Source organism: Cucumis melo, chromosome 1, assembly GCF_025177605.1.
Source record: "Cucumis melo cultivar AY chromosome 1, USDA_Cmelo_AY_1.0, whole genome shotgun sequence".
In the NCBI taxonomy this organism is placed as follows: domain Eukaryota; kingdom Viridiplantae; phylum Streptophyta; class Magnoliopsida; order Cucurbitales; family Cucurbitaceae; genus Cucumis; species Cucumis melo.
Genome location: NC_066857.1, coordinates 35,547,713 through 35,566,314, shown reverse-complemented (window position 1 = coordinate 35,566,314; position 18,602 = coordinate 35,547,713). Strand labels below are relative to the sequence as shown.

Here is an 18,602-nt window from a genome sequence, read left to right as displayed (position 1 = left end):
AAAATCGTAAATAACTACATATATGTTTAATTACAAAAACTAAAGAGCTTTTAAGGGTCAGCGAGATCCCGTATTGGGTTGTTTGTAGCACCACGTAACGAATTCAAAGCATTCCAAAATTTTGAAATTTGGGTAGTAATATCGATCGGGACAACGAACCTCTAACTATCTGCACAATAGTTATTGTTATTGCATAATGGTTGCTGATCTTTTAACAAGAAAAATTATCTAATTTGCAGCCTGTCTTGACGCTTTCCAAGAAACTTCTTTCACGATGTGCAAAATTTGTCTAAAAACACTTTTCACATTTTTGGTAACCATACTGCAATAACAATAACTATACTTCGTAAGTGAATTCTTTCGATTTTGAAGCTATAAAGTTGTGTCATACATATTGATTGTATGGTTTTCGTGTAGGGTTAACGATAGCTATTATTATCTTTGTTATTACATGGTATAAAATAGAGTATTGGTATAAAGTCCATTCAATGTGTTGCTAAAACAAATATGTTAAATCTTATCGTGGAGGTAAGGGTTGTTGATAGTCATTTAGATCACTAAGTTGTTCCAATAATGAAACCCTAAACCCTAAACTATGGTAAAGAAATAGTAAGAAAACCAATTACAATTCTTAAAAACTAAGAATGGAAGAGAGAGAAAGAGAGAGAGAGAGAGAGGAAACAACTATACATAAATTTTAAAATAAAATTTAAAAAAAAAACGAAAAATGAAATTGCTATATATTAAAAGAAAAAAAAAAAAAAAGAGGCCTTAATGAACAAATTGATGGGGTCGTGGTTTTTAGGTTAAACGTCATTCAATTAAATTGTAGTTGGAAATGAAAAGATAATGAACATTTAGTTGGGAAATTGACAGATGTTTAAACCCCTTTTTTATGATTACTAAAATGGGTAATTATAATGTTGAGCTAATTAGATGTAAACATGGAAGGATTTTTTTGACAAAGTGGGAAAAAGAAAAAGAAAGAACTTTGGGTTTGTCAATAAATAAATAAAAAAAACTAGTGGGAAATTTGAAATCAACCATCTTTTCTTTTGATCTAGTTGCTCCCCCCATGCTTTTTATTTTTTGAGATTAATGACATAATCTATGTATTTAATATTATTATTCTAATGGGTTTTCTTTTCTTTTCCCAACACCATTTTTTTTAAAAAAATTATATTATTATTAGTCTCTCTCAGATAAGGCTCAAATCAATCTTTATCTATTTATTGGCTAAAAAGGGTGAGATTGACCCAAAATTTTGCATGCGGTTTGAATAATTTATTTGTAAAATAAAAACAACAAAAAGAATGGTTTTTCTTTTAGGGGTCTGCCGCTGAGTGATGATTTCATTTGATTTGATTTTATTTAATTTAATTAGTTTTGAAATTAAAAGTAAGCATTGTCACAATCTCTCTAACTCTTAATTAATTATTTTTTTATGTTATTAGAGTTTGATTATATATATTAACAAATATATTATTTCGTTGACATTTTTTTGCCCATTAAAGTGCTAAAAAGGGGAGGAAATTATGGGTCACTAACCACTACAATTTTTCATATAATAATAATAATGTTACTATACATACATACATACATACATACATATATATATATATATATATATATATATATATATTACTATTTAAATTGTGTTTTCTACTAATATACTATTCTCATTTAACCAAATATCTTTATGATCAAATGGGATCTTTCATTTTTATTTTTTTTAATATATATGTTACTTAGATCACAAAATTTAATTTTTTTTTAAAAAAATGAAGTTTAAATCCGTTTACTTCAAATACGACAATTAGACTTTGAATAGAATGGATTATAGTTAAAATAGTTTATACTTTAAATACAAAGTATTATAATTTAAGGACTATATACTAATCACTCATAATTATAGTTATAACGCACCGAACTTAGACTTAAACCACCTAAACTTTTTTCAAAATATCTCATTAAGACAAACTAATTCTCAAAGTTCTGATTCCCAGTCTATAGGGCCAACATAAACCAAATTATATCCTAAATTGTTGATAATATAGATTCATTTATGGCATATATGAATAAGGGTTTGGTTCATGCTTAATTTGAAAAGTGTAATGAATATGAGCCATGTCAATAAAGTCTTTTTTTTTTTTTTCTTTATGAAGCTAATTTTGAGAAACAAAAGAAAAGAAAATAAAAATTCATCTGATTTTGTTTTCTTTTCTTTTCTTTTTCAAGTACGGATTTCATTTTTTTAGTGGGGAGAGCCCACAGAGAAACAACACACAAACATTTCCACAAGAATATGAATACACTACATAAGGAAAGAAAGAGCAAGACCAATGAATTGGTATAAAACTAATCAAACATTTTTTGGGTTATGTTTGATCATATATATATATAAAAAAAAAACATGACCTATCTTTTCTGATATGTACTTCGGATTTGATTTTACCTCAACATATTAATTAACTAGGGGCAACTTAGGACGGTCCAACTCGACTACGACAAGTGTCATTCTACTCCCCTATACCTTTGTTGTCTCTAGCTCACTTTGTTTTCTTCCCTGAACTTGACAATATACAAACCTTGGTAGCTAGGTTTTGCATGTCTTAATATATATATATATATATATATATATGATCAAAAGTAGAAAAAAAAACAATCGATCATTTTTGGTATTGTTCCACCATTTTCACGCATGATTAAGTGTCACATATACATGTTTTCATTTTTAGTGATGGTTTTGATTTCCCTTCTTGAGTGTTTTTATAAAATAGGTTTTTCTTTTTATTGAGAAAATATAAATAGTAAAAAACTTGAAAAAGAGATTTGTGTAATTTATTGATGGCGTGTTAGCTACATCTAAAAATAAACGAAGATCCTTATTTCTTTATTAGAGAAAAATATATTAGATAATGCAAATTAATTACACAAGTGAGATTCAATGTTATTTGATCATTTTAGATGGTAAGTAACATATTTAACATATCATAGTTCAATAGTTCTTTTGGTCGTATGATCGCGTTGAAATTAAAATAGGCAAATATAGACATCGTTTTTGTCATGTTTTCCGATCTATGGTTTTTCCTTTGTGATGATTTTTAAACACGATCAATTAATGTCTTCTTTTTTCCATTTTGTTTTTTTCCTCATTTCCATCTATCATTGCCTTTTTTCAATAGACTTTAACAAATTTGAATATATTAGAGAAGAGGCTATAAAAATAGGTCATTCGTTGTTGTGTATATATTTAATTCATATACGAGTTGTCTTGTCCCAAAGTCAAGCCAAATTGTTGAACTATTTTTCAGATGCCATTTTTTGTCTTATTACTTGTTTCAACCATTAAAAACTTCAAAAACTAGTAAAAGTTACTAATTGGGGAAATCTAATTTTTCTTGGTGTTTCTTTTTTTCTTTTTTAATTGAAAAAAATTGAAAAGGAAAAATAACGAATTAATATGAAAAATGTCAACTTCAAATGAATAACATGGAGCACATTGTTGAAAATGAAAATGATAGAAACCAATAAGGTCCAAACCAAAAGAATCTTTTGCTCTCTTTATATCATGCAATATATATATTCTTAGCCAAAATCATTAGCTCTAATAACAGAAGGCTGCGATAATTCCAAAAGTTTTTGATATTACTATCAATCGTCCCCACTTTTCTTTCTTCAAACTTCTATATTCTTCTTCTATACATACTTCTTAATAATGTAATAACAAATACTATACGTTACCATATGTACATAGAATATGAAATGTCTTATTGGTATAAGCATATTATATATATATATATATGAAGAGAGAGAGAGAGTGATTTGTTTTCGTGTAGATATATATATATATATATATATATATATATATATATATTAGAGGAAGCAAATTAAGGCATGATTTTGTGGTATATGAAATGACCCGACCTCATGATGTTTGGGCCACGTGAAAAGCATATGCATGTAAAATGACCATAATATAATGTATTTCGATGTTGGAATTATGTCCCATATATTATGGTCATTCCAACGAGGGATGGCATGAAATTGCATGACAACAAATGACATCATAAAATCTTCTTGTTTTAATTGTCCTCTCTCATAACCACTCAAAATGCAAGAGATCGACCAGGGTTTTGAGTGGTTATGATCATATATAAGAAAAGAAGAAAAATGGTTTAACCTTAAATAAATGGAATTATAGTTTAATCACTCTTAATGACGAGGTATGAATGCTAATGATTTTTCAATTTGGTTAAGATATTTCAGTGTATCTTATTCAAGAAAATCTTAAAATAAATTAAACAAGATCATTGGATAAGAGTTACGCTTCTTTCGATGATCACAACACAACTCCTAGTCGTCATACATTTGAGAAGATGTATATTCCTATATGGTAATTTTATATTTACTCTTTTCAAACATTTGTATCAAAAGTACTATGCCTCCTAATTAAACATGGCTATGCCAGTGGAATCCTTCAGTACTAAACAAAGAAGTGGGAGCCTCGGAGGAAGACGTAGTCATGGTAGGTATATATATGCATGTTGTTGAACCTTCAAAATGGACAATGTATTAAGTGTAATTGAGATGGTTGACTACTTCATGGTTAAGTTTGCAATACACCTAATGTGTAATTCAAAGATTAGAGGACTCTTTGAAATATGACGTTGGTGATCCTTTGTTCAAGGAGAAAATTATTGGAAATGCCATCAAAGTTCCACAATGACAAGGTAAGAGGAATGATCATAATCATGAAAGGATGTCAACTATCTCTAATGATAATGATATGAAAGTTTCGAGTGAAACAAAAAATAAAGTCTCAAGGTGTATATGTTCCAAAGAAGGGATAATATCATACAATCATGAAGATATATTGATCAAATCTACTAACACTTTTGTTCTTATTTTGGTCGTAGGTTTTTGTATATTGTTTTTTCAAAAATAAACAAATAAAGAGTTAGGATTGTCTATTTTGAAATCACTAATTATTAAGAAGGATGACAAACTTGGATAAAATCATTAAAACATATCTTAGACATGTTTCTAAAGACATTTTAAATCAAGTTAAACATAAGGAAAGGAAAGTTTATAGACAACCCTAATAAATATGGTAGGAGTATAAAATGGAAAAGATCAGAGAGAGGATACAAAGTTGATGTATATAAATTTTGGAGCCCCACATTGGTCTCAACAAGACAAAGACAAAGACAAAAAAACAAAAACATACACAACTCTCTCTCTCTCTCTCTCTCTCTCTCTCTCTCTCTCTCTCTCTCTCTCTCTCTCTCTCTCTCTCTCTCTCTCTCTCTTTCTCTCTCTCTATCTCTATCTCTATCTCCCCTCAAAATATAACTGCTAAAGACCAAAACAAACTTTACTACTTTTCATAGCTAATGCCCAAATCTTTTAATTGTTTTTGTTTATATATAGAAGAAATATCCAAAATTTCGAACACAACACAACCCACCTCTTTGAATTTTACTTTTCATTTTTTACTGATCTCTCTCTAATTTTCTCTTCTTTTTCTTTTTCTTTTTCGTTTCTTCTTTTTTTTTTTTTTTTTTTGTGGTATTTTGTGTGGGGAAGAGACAAGATTTCCCTTGAAGATGTATCCAGATATATATATATATATATATATTGAAAGGCATGTGTGTAAGATTTGAACTTTTCTTTCTCTTGTGAGTGGAGCCCATATTTAATTAAAAATTATATATATAAATAAAAGAGGAAGGGTAATATGGTCAAAATGAAAAGAGGAGTATTGTCATGTAATTTAGAGTGAGTATATTTTAGGAAGAGAGGAAGAGTGAGAGGGGGGTATGTTTGATTTAGATGGTTTTCTACTTGAAGACAAGACAAAGGCACATGGAGAAAGGGCAGTGTATGTTTTCTTAACTTTCATGGAAATTTTTATCCATTACTTTAAAATGAAAAATAAAAAAATATATATATATATATATATATATATATATTATTTACAAAAATATTATTAAACAGAATAAGAAGAGAATAAAAATAAGAGATATAGAGAAAGGGTTTTGTATAGTTAAGATAGTTTTGTTGGAGAGGACAAAATGGTCCTTTCATATTTTGTTCTTTGTATTGTCCAATACAAAACACTCACTCCCCTTTCTTTTCTTGTCTCCTTCCATTAACTCTCCTCCCTCAACACCACTCAACAATGGTGAAAAAACCACCACTCCTTCCAACACACACAACATTATACTACACTCACACCCACCTTTTGTCACCATCCTCCTGTCTATTTTAATAATCTACTTGCACAAACTTATTTATCGAATGCAGTTAGAAACCACACTCATCTTAGTTGAATGATATAATATTAAATTTATCTTCACAAGATAGTATCAAAGCAAAATGTTTGTTCAATTTAACTATACAAATAGGGAATCCCATAAATATTTCTCTCTCATATTATGAGTTTGGGTGTGTGAGTTGAGAGAAGTTGTCAGCATCTACAAAAGCCATGATCTCTATAAATACCAACTATATTGTAACCTCTTGCCTTAACCTTCCTATATTTCTCTAAAAGAAAAAAACATTCTTCCAAGTCTATATGGGGAGCAATATCAAAATAACAGAAGTCTTCAAATCCCACCCCGTTCATATCCCCATTCACAAAAACTTTGACTTTGATTCTCTTCAGGAACTACCCGATTCCTATGATTGGATTCAACCTGATTCTTTCCCTAATTCTTCCCTGTCTAATAATCATCTCTCTGATTCCATCCCTTTAATTGACCTTTCTCTCCCTAATGCCCCTCATCTCATTGGCAATGCCTTCCGTACTTGGGGGGCATTCCAAGTCATTAACCATGGTGTTCCCATTTCCCTCCTTCACTCCATTGAATCCTCTGCTAATTCCCTCTTCTCCCTTCCTGCTCCACATAAACTCAAGGCCGCTCGTCCCTCCGATGGTATCTCTGGTTACGGCCTCGTCCGTATCTCCTCCTTCTTCCCTAAACGTATGTGGTCGGAAGGCTTCACTATCGTTGGTTCCCCTCTCGAACACTTTCGAAAACTCTGGCCTCACGACTACACTCGTTACTGGTATTCCGACAGTCACCCTTCATTTATAATTTTTTTTTCTTTAAATTTTATATGGTGTCTTATAATTCTTAAATTTGTAGTGATATAGTGGAGGAATATGACCAAGAGATGAAGAGTCTATGTGGAAGGCTGATGTGGGTTGCGTTGGGAGAATTAGGCATAACTCGAGAGGATGTGAATTGGGCCGGCCCGAATGGGGATTTCATGACAAGTAATGCAGCGACTCAATTCAACTCCTACCCTGTCTGCCCTGATCCGGAACGAGCCATGGGACTCGGGGCTCATACTGACACTAGCCTCTTAACCATTGTGTATCAAAACAACACGAGAGGGTTACAAGTTTTGAGAGAAGGAAACCGATGGGTGACGGTGGAGCCAGTACCTGGTGCACTAGTCGTCCAAGTTGGAGACTTACTTCATATTCTTACAAACGGGTTGTACCCAAGTCCGGTTCATCAAGCTGTCGTGAACCGCACCAGGAAACGTCTCTCGGTGGCTTACGTTTTTGGGCCGCCGGAAAGCGCCGAAATTTCACCGCTTAAGAAACTCTTGGGTCCAACTCAACCGCCGCTTTACCGGACGGTAACTTGGACTGAATACCTTCGTAAAAAAGCTGAGCACTTCAACAACGCACTCTCCTCCGTTCGTCTTTGTGCACCTCTCACTGGACTGTTAGACGTTAATGATCACAGCCAGGTTAAAGTAGGCTAATTAATTAACCTCCATCTCTTCCTATTCCTAAAACACATTATAATATGTAATTTAAGCCAATTTGGGGCTAGGAATGTTTTTGTTTTAATTTCAATAGAGTGAAAAAGAGTTTTGCATGGTGGGTGAGAAGTGAGTAAAATCTAATCCACAGTGTGTGTGTTGTTTTTGTGTGGATTAGATAGGTTTTATGTGGAAAGCAAAAACAAAACATTAATGAAAATAGAAAAAAAAATTATATTTTTGACATATATCTTTGGAAATTAAAATTGTATTTGTGTATTAGTTATTGATTAATTTTAGGGATGGGATGGAAATAGACATATTCTTTCTCTTTCTTTCTTTCTTTCTTTCTTTCTTTCTTTCTTTCTTTTCAACGAGTAAAATCAACTTAATGATTGCTTGTTAATATAGTGCTTTTGAAAAATGATTAACTCAATCATTAACTACCCTTTAATTAATCATCATAATTAATTTGTACACTATATTAACAAAAAAAAAATTATAAAAAGAATCTATATTTTGATGGGTGTTTGTTCTTAAGCAAATTAAAGGAATGAGAATCTTTTATAAATGTGTGTTACTTTGTATTTCAGTGAATTTAATTAAATTTGGCTTACATGTTGAATAATATATGTTGTTTGTCTCGAGGGTTGTCAACAATATGAATAATTTTTTAGATATATGTATATATATATTCTTGTTGTATTCCAACAACTACCCTCCAAAAACTTCACTTTCCCTTATACATATATAAATTTCATATATTTACACTTTTTAACCAAACCTTTTGTCAAGATGAATTGGTCTAGTGGTATTAACATGACTTTGATCTATTCCCAAAAACCGAAGGTTTACACTTGGAAAAAGTTGTTTAAAAAATACAAACCATTCATATAAATTAACACACTTGTAGACTTAAAAATATAGTGTGTAATCTTGTATAAAAATAATTGATTGAAGGAAAAGAAAAATGGGGATAAAATATATTAGATGGTATAGATATTCACATATTAACCTAAGAGGTATTATTTTTTTCTTAACCCTAATTAATATGTATTTCCACTTATTCAATCATTTCACATATTTCAAGCAATGAAAGTAAAAGAGAGTGTTATATGATATAATATTGAATTTACATTTTCTTATTAGTTTAAACTTTAAAACGTACATTTTTGGGTCGATTAATGATTTGATAGTAAAAAATTAAAGAAGGTGTGAAAGGAAGAAACAGAGACCAATATGGGAATTTGTGTGGATGTTTATCATTGAAAGATTAGAATAATTATGGAAATTATTTGAGAAGACAAAGAGCAACATATGGGTTTCATTCTAAGAGATCAACATGTATATCCTCAAGATAATAGTTCTTATATATTTTTGAGTAGTTTACCGTTCTTGGGTCGATTGGGTTTCGGAATTTAGTAACATAAATTCAAATCATCGTCTTGAGAGGGCATATATATATATATGAATTACTCTTTTTAATAATTATGGATAAGTTGGAGATGAAAGTCCATCATATTTATGTTATATATTGTTGGAGTTGGTGGATAGGATATTGTCCTATAAAAGACTGCTACCATGTGTTTGTTGGTATTTGAGCTTTTCCAACTTGACACTGCCATTGAAACCAAAACCAATCATCTTCCCCTCTTGTCATCAGAGATGGGGCAGTTTTTACCGTTTCTTCTCCTAATTTCTCACATCTCTTTTAGATGTTTTTTATTACTTTATCATTTCTTTTTTGTGTTTAAATTATGTGTCAATAGAATGAATTGATGGAATTAAACTTTGAAAGTTTACTTCTTGTTTTTCTTTTTTATTCCATCGAAACTTAAAATGTTTACTCTTCAAATACGAGCAATTATATAAAAGACAAACGATTAGGTGCATCCTAGAATTGAAATTATCTCAAACGCTTCTTATCTTTTCACTACAACGGAAATAGATTTTTTTAAAAAGATATTTGATAACTTTATTTTTGTGTGATAGAAAGATGGGAAACACGTGAGGATGCACCCAAGTTTTTTTCTTACATAAAACTTAAAGGAATGTGCGTGACAGAGTTATAAGGTATAGTGAGGATTGACTTAAAAAAGGGTTTGTAAACCGAAAGAAACTTTGTCGACAATTTTTAATATTTTTAATTATCTTATAATTTTTCTTATTAACACTTTTGAAGTCTCTTTGAAAGAAAAAAAATGTAAAGTTAGTACTTTTTTATTAGAAAAAGATGACGTTACATATTAAATGTGATATCCTTTATATTTTCAACGTGAGATTCCTAGATGACAACTCAAAATAGTGTTTCTTTGATTATTGAATTTCAATTAGTTTTATACCACAAATTATTTTGACTTTTTAGGGGTTCTAATGTTATCCCAAAAATAATTAAGTTATGTGAGAAATTATTCATATACATTGTAAAGATTGTCAAAGTTTCCTTATTTTCGAACTGTCTCTTTTTTAAAAAAATGATCTAACATAGTAAGCCTTCCACATACATAACAAAGTTTAAATTTTAAAATTGGTTTCTAAAGTTAGAATTGTGTCTCTATAATTTTGAACATTAAAATTTAGTTTCTATGGTTTTAAACTGCATGCAAAAAAAATTGATGTGGTTTGATAAAACGTTCAAATATATATAGTCTATGTTTCATAAATAGTCCCTAAAACTTTTTATGAATGATAATCTTCCAAATTTACACTTTATCGAAAGTAAAAACAAAACAACAGCCACGGAAAAATGTGTTTATTACATACTTTTTAAAGTCAATTTCCACTAGAACTGATTTATATATATATGGAGACATACATGGCAATGATAAGACGTAGTCTTTGCACTCAACAACTCTCATTTATTCCCTAATAAAAAAAACTATAACTTAGATCTCGTTTATAATCATTGTGATTTTTGGTTTTCAATCTTTTGAAAACTACTTTTTTTAACAATCAAATTAGTGAAAATTTTATCATGGAGAGACTTAATTTTTAAAACTAAAAACGAAATAATTATCGATATAATCAAAGACCTCAACCACTTTAAAAACTAAAATTTTCTTATTGAAATGCCAGTTTTCAAGTGATCAACAACTGTTGAATTGTACAAAAATAGGTGTAGACGAGCCTAACACCTCGTGTTTTTTTTTTTATTATTCATACATTAATTTGTGAAGGGGTAGTACTGTACCTTTGGCAGTCCATTTCAATCACATCAAATTAAAAGCCTTGCCTATGCTCTTAACTCTTAACTTATACAATGTCCAAATTTACATATTGTCATACATACACATTCTTTAGTTTTCCCTACTAAAAAAAGATTATATCATTTAATTTTTGACATAAAGTGTTAGTGAGTGGAAAATTTAAATCTTCAAATGATGTGAAATCTTATTATTATTGTTATTTAGAAAAAAACAACATTTTTAGAGCACCTTAACAATCAATTTTCTTTTCAAATTAGTTCCTAATTTTTGTATTAGGACTTCATAAACCCATTATTCCTTTAACATTTAGAGCAAAATAAGTTATTGCTTCTAAATATGTTTCTATAATTAAATTAAGTTATTCTATAAAATTAGTTTATGAGAATTATTGATGACAATTAACATGTAGCAACTAGGACATGGGCATGTTGTTTATTTTTTAGTAATTTGAGGCAAAGGTTTATTGAAACACAAATATCAAAATTTGAAAGAAGAAAAAGGAAAATTATTCTCTTATCAATTTGGGTTGGTGGCCATTTGTTTTGTTTGTTGGTGATGATATTAATAGTGGGAATTAATATGTTGCCTCCCACAACAGTTATTTCAAATCTCTATACAATATCTAAAGAGTTTGAATTTAATTTGTATAACCTAAGATATATAATATTTTAGTACATATATATATATATATATATATATATATATATATATATATATATATATATATATGACGTGTGACATATAAGTTTGAAATATTTTATATGAATTCTTTGAATTGGACATCGTAACTAGTTTTCTTCTCATTATTCATTATTACCACTTGATCATATATATACTTTGTTTTTTTCTTTCGAAACAATGATCATATCATCATATATATATTCATATATTGTACTATCTATCTATATATATACTCATGAAAATATATGTATAGAACTTATTCAAAAAGCAAAAAAATGGAAAGAAAATAAACACTGAAGAGAATATCTTAGGCAGTTGTCTTTTTCTAAGAGAAAGCATAGAGTTTGAATTACAAATTCAATACCATGTGTGAGAGTGGAAGACAAGTGAGAAATATTATAATCATAACTTTGGATGATTCTCATTTCTTGTAAAGCAATTATGACCCTTAGACTTAGACTGTGTTTGGATTACATTCTCAAAGGATTAAATCAAGAAATAAGTTGTTTTGGAAAAAATATCTTGTATTTGACGACCACCTAAAAAAAATTTTGAAATAATGAATTTATAAAATAATGTGGTTTAGGATAAACACCTAAGACCAACTGTTAGAAAAATAAATTTTGTGTGTTTAATGGTTAATGTCCCTAAGTTTTGGTCATCTTTTTTGTGAGCGTCGTTGTTGGCTTATTTTTGTTGATTGTTTTATGGTAATTGTTACCGGTCAGTTTTTTGTCAATCGTTTTTCTATGTTTGTTATCGGCCAACTGCCAACGACTATTTTTTTTGCAATTTTTCGTTGTTTGACTTCCAATGACTATTGTCGTGAACTTCTGATTTATCATTTTACGGTGAATGTCTCTGACCACGTCAAACCTCCATCTTTGATGATCGTTGTCAAACTTCTATCAAAATCTCCATGGACAAATTCTATATATATATATATATATATATATATATATATATATAAATTTTTTACTCGATCTATTACAAATCAAAAAAAAATTTTGCTTAAGAACATATTTGAAAAAACAAAATTGTCAAACACGTACACATGTGTTTTTCTTTCAAAGATTTTTTAGAATAAATGTTTAAATGAAAAAATGTAATTTTTAGAAAACATTTTTTCTTAATTCATTCCAAACAGACCCTTAGTTTTTATCTTTTTTCACAAGAAAATATATATATTTTTCTTTTATTTTTTTTTACTATAATAATAACATTGGATTGAAATCCGATGGTTATCAACGTAAAAATGATTGTAAATGGCAAAACTACTAAAATTATTTTCAAAATATAACAAAATTTCAGTTTCATCCTTATTTATCATAGATGGAATCTAAATTATAATCGACTTTCCAATACATAAATCAAAATATCATGCCTATATATCGACAAACCCAACAACTTAATCTTCATTTGATAACCATCTTTATATTTAAAATTTGAAACTTAAGCTCGTAAAATACATTACATTTAGTTTACCTATGAACAAGTAGCGCTTCGTTTAATTATCTATTTTAATTTCTAACGATATACTCCTAATAAATCATGTTAAATTAATCGAAGTGGTTGATAAAGATCTTTTAGCAACTATGCAACAATTTTTAGGATACGAAAGCCATAATTTTCAAAATTTTAAAATCAAATTGTTATAGAAGGATACCTTAATAATTTAGAAAAACAAACACAGCATATATGAAAGAAAAATGGAACATTATTTACAATACGTTAATAATAAACATTGAGGGAGTATTATTGTGAAAGATCAAATATAGGATTGTTGAGTGGATGAGGAAGGGTTTGTTATTGAATTCAAAGTAGGCCACAATAATCTTTGATACGAGAGATAGTATTATGAGAAGCATTAGCTTTGTCATAAGTAAGGAAGTCATAGTGATTAAATGGCTTGTAACGTAGTGGGTTGGCATCGTCCACAAACCCTTGAGGTACTTCAATTGTCCCATTCTTGAATGAAAACATCCCAATTGAGTATCTTGTTTCCTCTCCTCTCATTATCACTCTATGTCTACAAGACCTTATTCTCTCGTTGCTCCATGCCTACATACACCCACCAATTAATCATATGGTTTCACGAGACAAAATTTATGCTTTAAAGATCTCTATTCCGATAACTAATGCTCATGAACTAAATTTTGCGAAAAACAAAAGAAAAAAAGAAAGGATTGGTGTGTAGTACTTACCATGAGTGCATCGCCAGCCATGACAATGAAGGAGCAATGGGATGAGGGGTGAACATCGAGCCATTGATCATCATTAAGTGATTGAATTTGAAGACCAGAAATGAGATGCTGATGAATTATGGAAAAGAAAGTTAGATCTGTATGGGAATGCAAACCAACATCGGTTTCATCTTTCTCAGCTACTCTGTATTTGAAGAGCCGAAGAAGGTAATTTGTGGACTCCATTATTGGTTCATTCACAACCTTTGATACTCCATAGCTTTCCAACACCATTTTTGTTACCATCTTCTCCAATTTCGCCACCAATGTTGAGAAACGTTCAACAGTTACACTGTCATCAACATAGACACCGAGAATTGAAAGTTTGAGGTATTATTAAAATTGGTTCATAATCAATTTTTGTTCCCCTAAAAGATTTGTTGCGATTTAAGTGAAAATCAGAGTTAAGATTTAAGTGAAACTAAATAGATACAATGGACAACAAAAGTACTATATATAGTGTGTATGTATGTGTTAATAATGAAATTACCAGAAGTGATTGTTATCTCTAGTAGGCCACATGAGATTGGCAAAACTCTGAGTTGATTTTAGCTGAATTGGATTATCAATAGCCATGGATTCATAGAGAGGAAGAAATGAGTATCCACCAAAATAGCCATGGTAAGGCTTTTCACTTGTGTTCTTCATTCTTGTTTCAATTGGGAGATGAAAAAGCTCTTTTGTTGCTTCAACAATGGAGTTATGAAGCTCCAAAGAAACTTTGTCATAAACCACTGAAAAACAACCAAATTCTTCTAAACCAAATCTCATCTCTTTGCATGCCAAACCCCATTCTTTTGTGCCTACCTCTAATTTTGACAAATCTATTGTGGGAATCACCACTTTGGATTTTGCTTCACAAACCATTTTGTGTCCTTACAACCTCTCATAACTCTCAGCTTCCATTTTTCCTTATGTAAGAGAAAAACAAAATTTTAAAAAAAACACACACACACAAAAAAAAAAAAAAAAAGAGTTCTTTAATTTTGATTTTGGCTCTATATGTGAATGATTGATCTGATTTGTTGTTTTTTTTCTATCAAGGATGTGGGGTTATTTGAAATATATATTTAAGTGATAATATGCTTGATTTATTTGAATTAAGTTAGCTTTCTTTGAGACAAATTAATGATTAAATTAAAAGAATATGACCAAAATATGAATATGACACATGCATGAGCATATATATATATATAATGGAATATAGTTCTTGAATATTTAGACAAACAGATAAAGACAAAAATGTTGTTATATCCAACACTAAAAAGTTAATTCTACTTGTTAATACACATATTTGTGATAAAATCATCAATATCTCGTATGATCCTACTCTTCAAATTGGGTTAGGTCTTGTTTATTTTGGTATTTTTTTTGTTTTTCGTTTCTTTAATATTAAACATATTTTTCATCAAAAGATTTTACAATTGAATTATTCTTAGCTAAATTCTAAAATAGAAACTAATTAATTTTTTAGTTTTAAGAAAGGTAATTATAATGGATAGCAATTTTTAGAATAATTATTAAGTATGTAGTAATATTTTTAAAAATTGCAAATATAGCAAAGTCTATCGTTGACAGACTCCTATAGTTTATTAGTGATAGACCAACATTTGTTACATGGTTTATCAATGATAGGAGTCTATCACTGATAGATTTTGACAAATTTTGCTATATTTGCAATTTTTTTAAAATGTTGTTATATACTTAATTATATTTAATTATTTTGAATATAATTGCTACATTTGCAACTATCCCTTTAAGAAATTGGTTTGATTTTTTCCTCTGGCCATTAGAATAATTTAACCATTATGGTCACACCTTGACTTCTTCCGAGACTCACTATATCCTCCTTCACTAACACTAGAAGAATTTACGTGCATGAGACTTTTGGTATCATATATATTAGATAAAACACATGTAAGTCGGTTACGTTTCATTCGTAAAATCAATTGACAACGCATATGCGCATGTGAGAAAATAATTAACGCATCTATTTCATTTAGAGTGTGAGTCCAATAATCAAACCTAAGATTATCAATAATTAACCCAAGTTGTTATCATCTGCCTTTAATTACTTGTCTACTTAGGAAGATGTTTGTAATTTGAAATTATGAATTCAAAACAACAACAAATGTAAGAGGAGTACGTAGGAAAAGAGAATACATATACATATATATTAAGAGAACAAAAATTACAAGTTTATTAGGGGAGAAAGTTCTTAAACTAAAAGCACAAAAAAGAAAAACAAACCAAAACCAAAAGCTTATACAAACACCCATATAGGAACTTACAAATATAGAACATTTATACAAATTGGATATATATATATATATATATATATATATATAGTAGTACTTTTATTGCATTTTTATATTTTAGATTGCACAATAATCTTTAAGAGGAGATTTGGAGTTGAAACCCTCTTTAGAACGGAAGAAATGAAGCAATCCAATATGATCAAAAGGTTTATATCGCAAAGGATGATTTTGATCAACAAGTTCTTTTGGCACTTCCACAATTCCATTGCTGAATCCAAACATTGCAAGAGAATACCTATCTTCATTCCCTCTTATCATCACTTTATGAGTTGGTGATTCTACTCTATCATTGCTCCATGCCTTCTCAACCCCAAAAATAAATAAATATATAATGATTAGGGTTTATTCTCAAAATATAATGGTCATGAAATTAATAAAAAGTAGAGACTTGACATAGAGAACTTACATATCTATGGATATGTTTATCTAATTATCTTTTGTTAGAGTCCATTGTATTATCTTTTTTTATCGATTCTCTATGGTTTACAATTTTTTTTTATCTTTATTTGTCGATTTTATGATAATAACGAAAGAATGAATTTTACTAAATTATTAAAAGTGTGATATTTCAACTTTCATGTATTTTTTTTTTTTTTTTTTTGTTGAATATGTCTCTAAATTTTAAAAATTGTATGATATGTATAATAATAATTCGACCTTGAATGCGTCTCCGGCAATGACAACGAAGCTTGAGGGTGAGGAGTTGTCAACTTGAATCCATTGGCCATTTTTGGTTTTGAGCTCCAAACCATTGATATGATCTTGATAGATCATGGTGGTGAAGCTCTTATCAGTGTGATCCACAAGACATAAAGTAGGGTCTGGAGATTGAGGAGCTTTGTTTTTCAAAATTCTAAGAAGATAAGTAATGGAATCAGCATGAGAGTTGTAATACTTTTCCACTCCATAGCTTTCAAATATCATTTTGGTCACCATTTTGTCCAATTCTTCTGCTCTCTTTGCAAATGAATGCAAAGTTGCACTGAAAAACAAACCAAAAATTAAGAACATTATCACTTCTCTCTTCAACCAATACAATAATCATTCAAACCCCTCCAAATAAAAAGTTTTATTTTTGTCCAATTCTTTCATTGATCTTTCATTTATTATCGTTCTAGGCTACCTTTTAATTTCTCCTCGGAGTTTATTTGAACATTTTATCTCAAATAAAAGGTAATCATTGAAGAACTATGCTCACTATCTGAAAAACGAAAAATCGAAAGAAAGAAGGATGTAAAAGAAGAAGAGAAAATGACCTAAAATGGTGATTTCCCTCCGGCCACATGAGATGAGAGAAGGATTGAACTCCATTGAAGTTAGTAGCATCATCAATTCCCAAGCTTTCATGAAGAGGAAGAGTACGAAGCTCTCCAACATATCCATTAAAAGGCTTTTCATATTTATTCATCTTCTTCCTCTCAATTGGAAGCTCAAAAAGTTCTTTCACTGCCTTCAAAACTTCCTCTCTAAGTTCTTTACCAACTCCCTCATACTTTGCTATAAAACATCCGTACTCTTCCAAGGCTTCCCGGACTTTTTTGCTCGTTCTCCGCCACTCGACGCTGCCCTCCGCCTTCACTTTTTCGTCGCTGAAATTGATCACCGGCAGCCTCTCCTCCATCGTTTCTGAACCCATTAACCAAACACCTTATTAGTCGTTATTCTCCCTGCTGCCTTTTGATCTTATGATGATATTTTGCTTTCTTCTCTTAAAAGTTCAAATTAGAGGTTTAAAATATCCATATGACAAAATAGTTCCTTTGTTTCATATAAATTAAACAAGAAAATTCTCAAAATATACTAAAATTTTAAACGTAAATATTTTACTTTATCATATTTAAAAATGTTATAATTAAATAAAAGTTGGAAGAAATTATTTAAATTAACAAATATGTATTTTTTTTTTAAATTATTTTATTGTTTATAACATATTTGGTTGGTTTTGTATGTTTCATGGATTATTCTATTATTATATTTCATATAAATTGTGAAAACATTAATAAAAATGGATCTTTTCAACAATATAACAAAGCATCCAAATATTTTTCAATTTAAAAAACCGAAAAAACCACAATCCTACAATGAAAAATATCATAAATGTCACGTCCGTCATATTTGGTACACGTTTAGATTTGAGTTTGATACACAATCGTTTAGATTAGATTTGAACAGTCAATTCTAAACGATTTATTTTTCAATTCGATTACACGATCGTTTAGATTTGATTGATTTGATTTGGATAGTCAAATCTAAACATGTTTTTCAAAATTTGTTACGAATCTTTTAAATTTGACTAAATGAATTCTTTCAAGATTATTTTGGTACATAATCATATTTTTTTCAAGATTATTTATTACAAGTTTACATTT

General features: G+C 29.4%; 3 protein-coding genes across 3 annotated transcripts; 1 reads left to right on the top strand and 2 right to left on the bottom strand.

Annotated features, from left to right (window-relative positions):
* The first annotated feature begins 6,480 nt into the window (after nucleotides 1-6,480).
* On the top strand, nucleotides 6,481-8,033 carry LOC103499758 (gibberellin 3-beta-dioxygenase 1-like). Its single transcript, XM_008462834.3, has 2 exons — nucleotides 6,481-7,074; nucleotides 7,155-8,033. The coding sequence occupies exons 1-2, from the start codon at nucleotides 6,581-6,583 to the stop codon at nucleotides 7,783-7,785; spliced, it is 1,125 nt and encodes a 374-aa protein (XP_008461056.1). The 5' UTR covers nucleotides 6,481-6,580; the 3' UTR covers nucleotides 7,786-8,033.
* A 5,343-nt stretch (nucleotides 8,034-13,376) lies between these two features.
* LOC103499759 (probable 2-oxoglutarate-dependent dioxygenase AOP1) lies at nucleotides 13,377-14,957 on the bottom strand. The gene is made up of 3 exons (XM_008462835.3): nucleotides 14,406-14,957; nucleotides 13,877-14,207; nucleotides 13,377-13,733 (listed from the first exon to the last, which is right to left on the bottom strand). Exons 1-3 carry the CDS (start codon nucleotides 14,780-14,782, stop codon nucleotides 13,488-13,490), a joined length of 954 nt encoding a protein of 317 aa, XP_008461057.1. The 5' UTR covers nucleotides 14,783-14,957; the 3' UTR covers nucleotides 13,377-13,487.
* Nucleotides 14,958-16,062: 1,105 nt separating this feature from the next.
* On the bottom strand, nucleotides 16,063-17,965 carry LOC127143784 (probable inactive 2-oxoglutarate-dependent dioxygenase AOP2). The gene is made up of 3 exons (XM_051089044.1): nucleotides 17,490-17,965; nucleotides 16,891-17,215; nucleotides 16,063-16,533 (listed from the first exon to the last, which is right to left on the bottom strand). Exons 1-3 carry the CDS (start codon nucleotides 17,867-17,869, stop codon nucleotides 16,291-16,293), a joined length of 948 nt encoding a protein of 315 aa, XP_050945001.1. The 5' UTR covers nucleotides 17,870-17,965; the 3' UTR covers nucleotides 16,063-16,290.
* Between the last annotated feature and the right edge of the window lie 637 nt (nucleotides 17,966-18,602).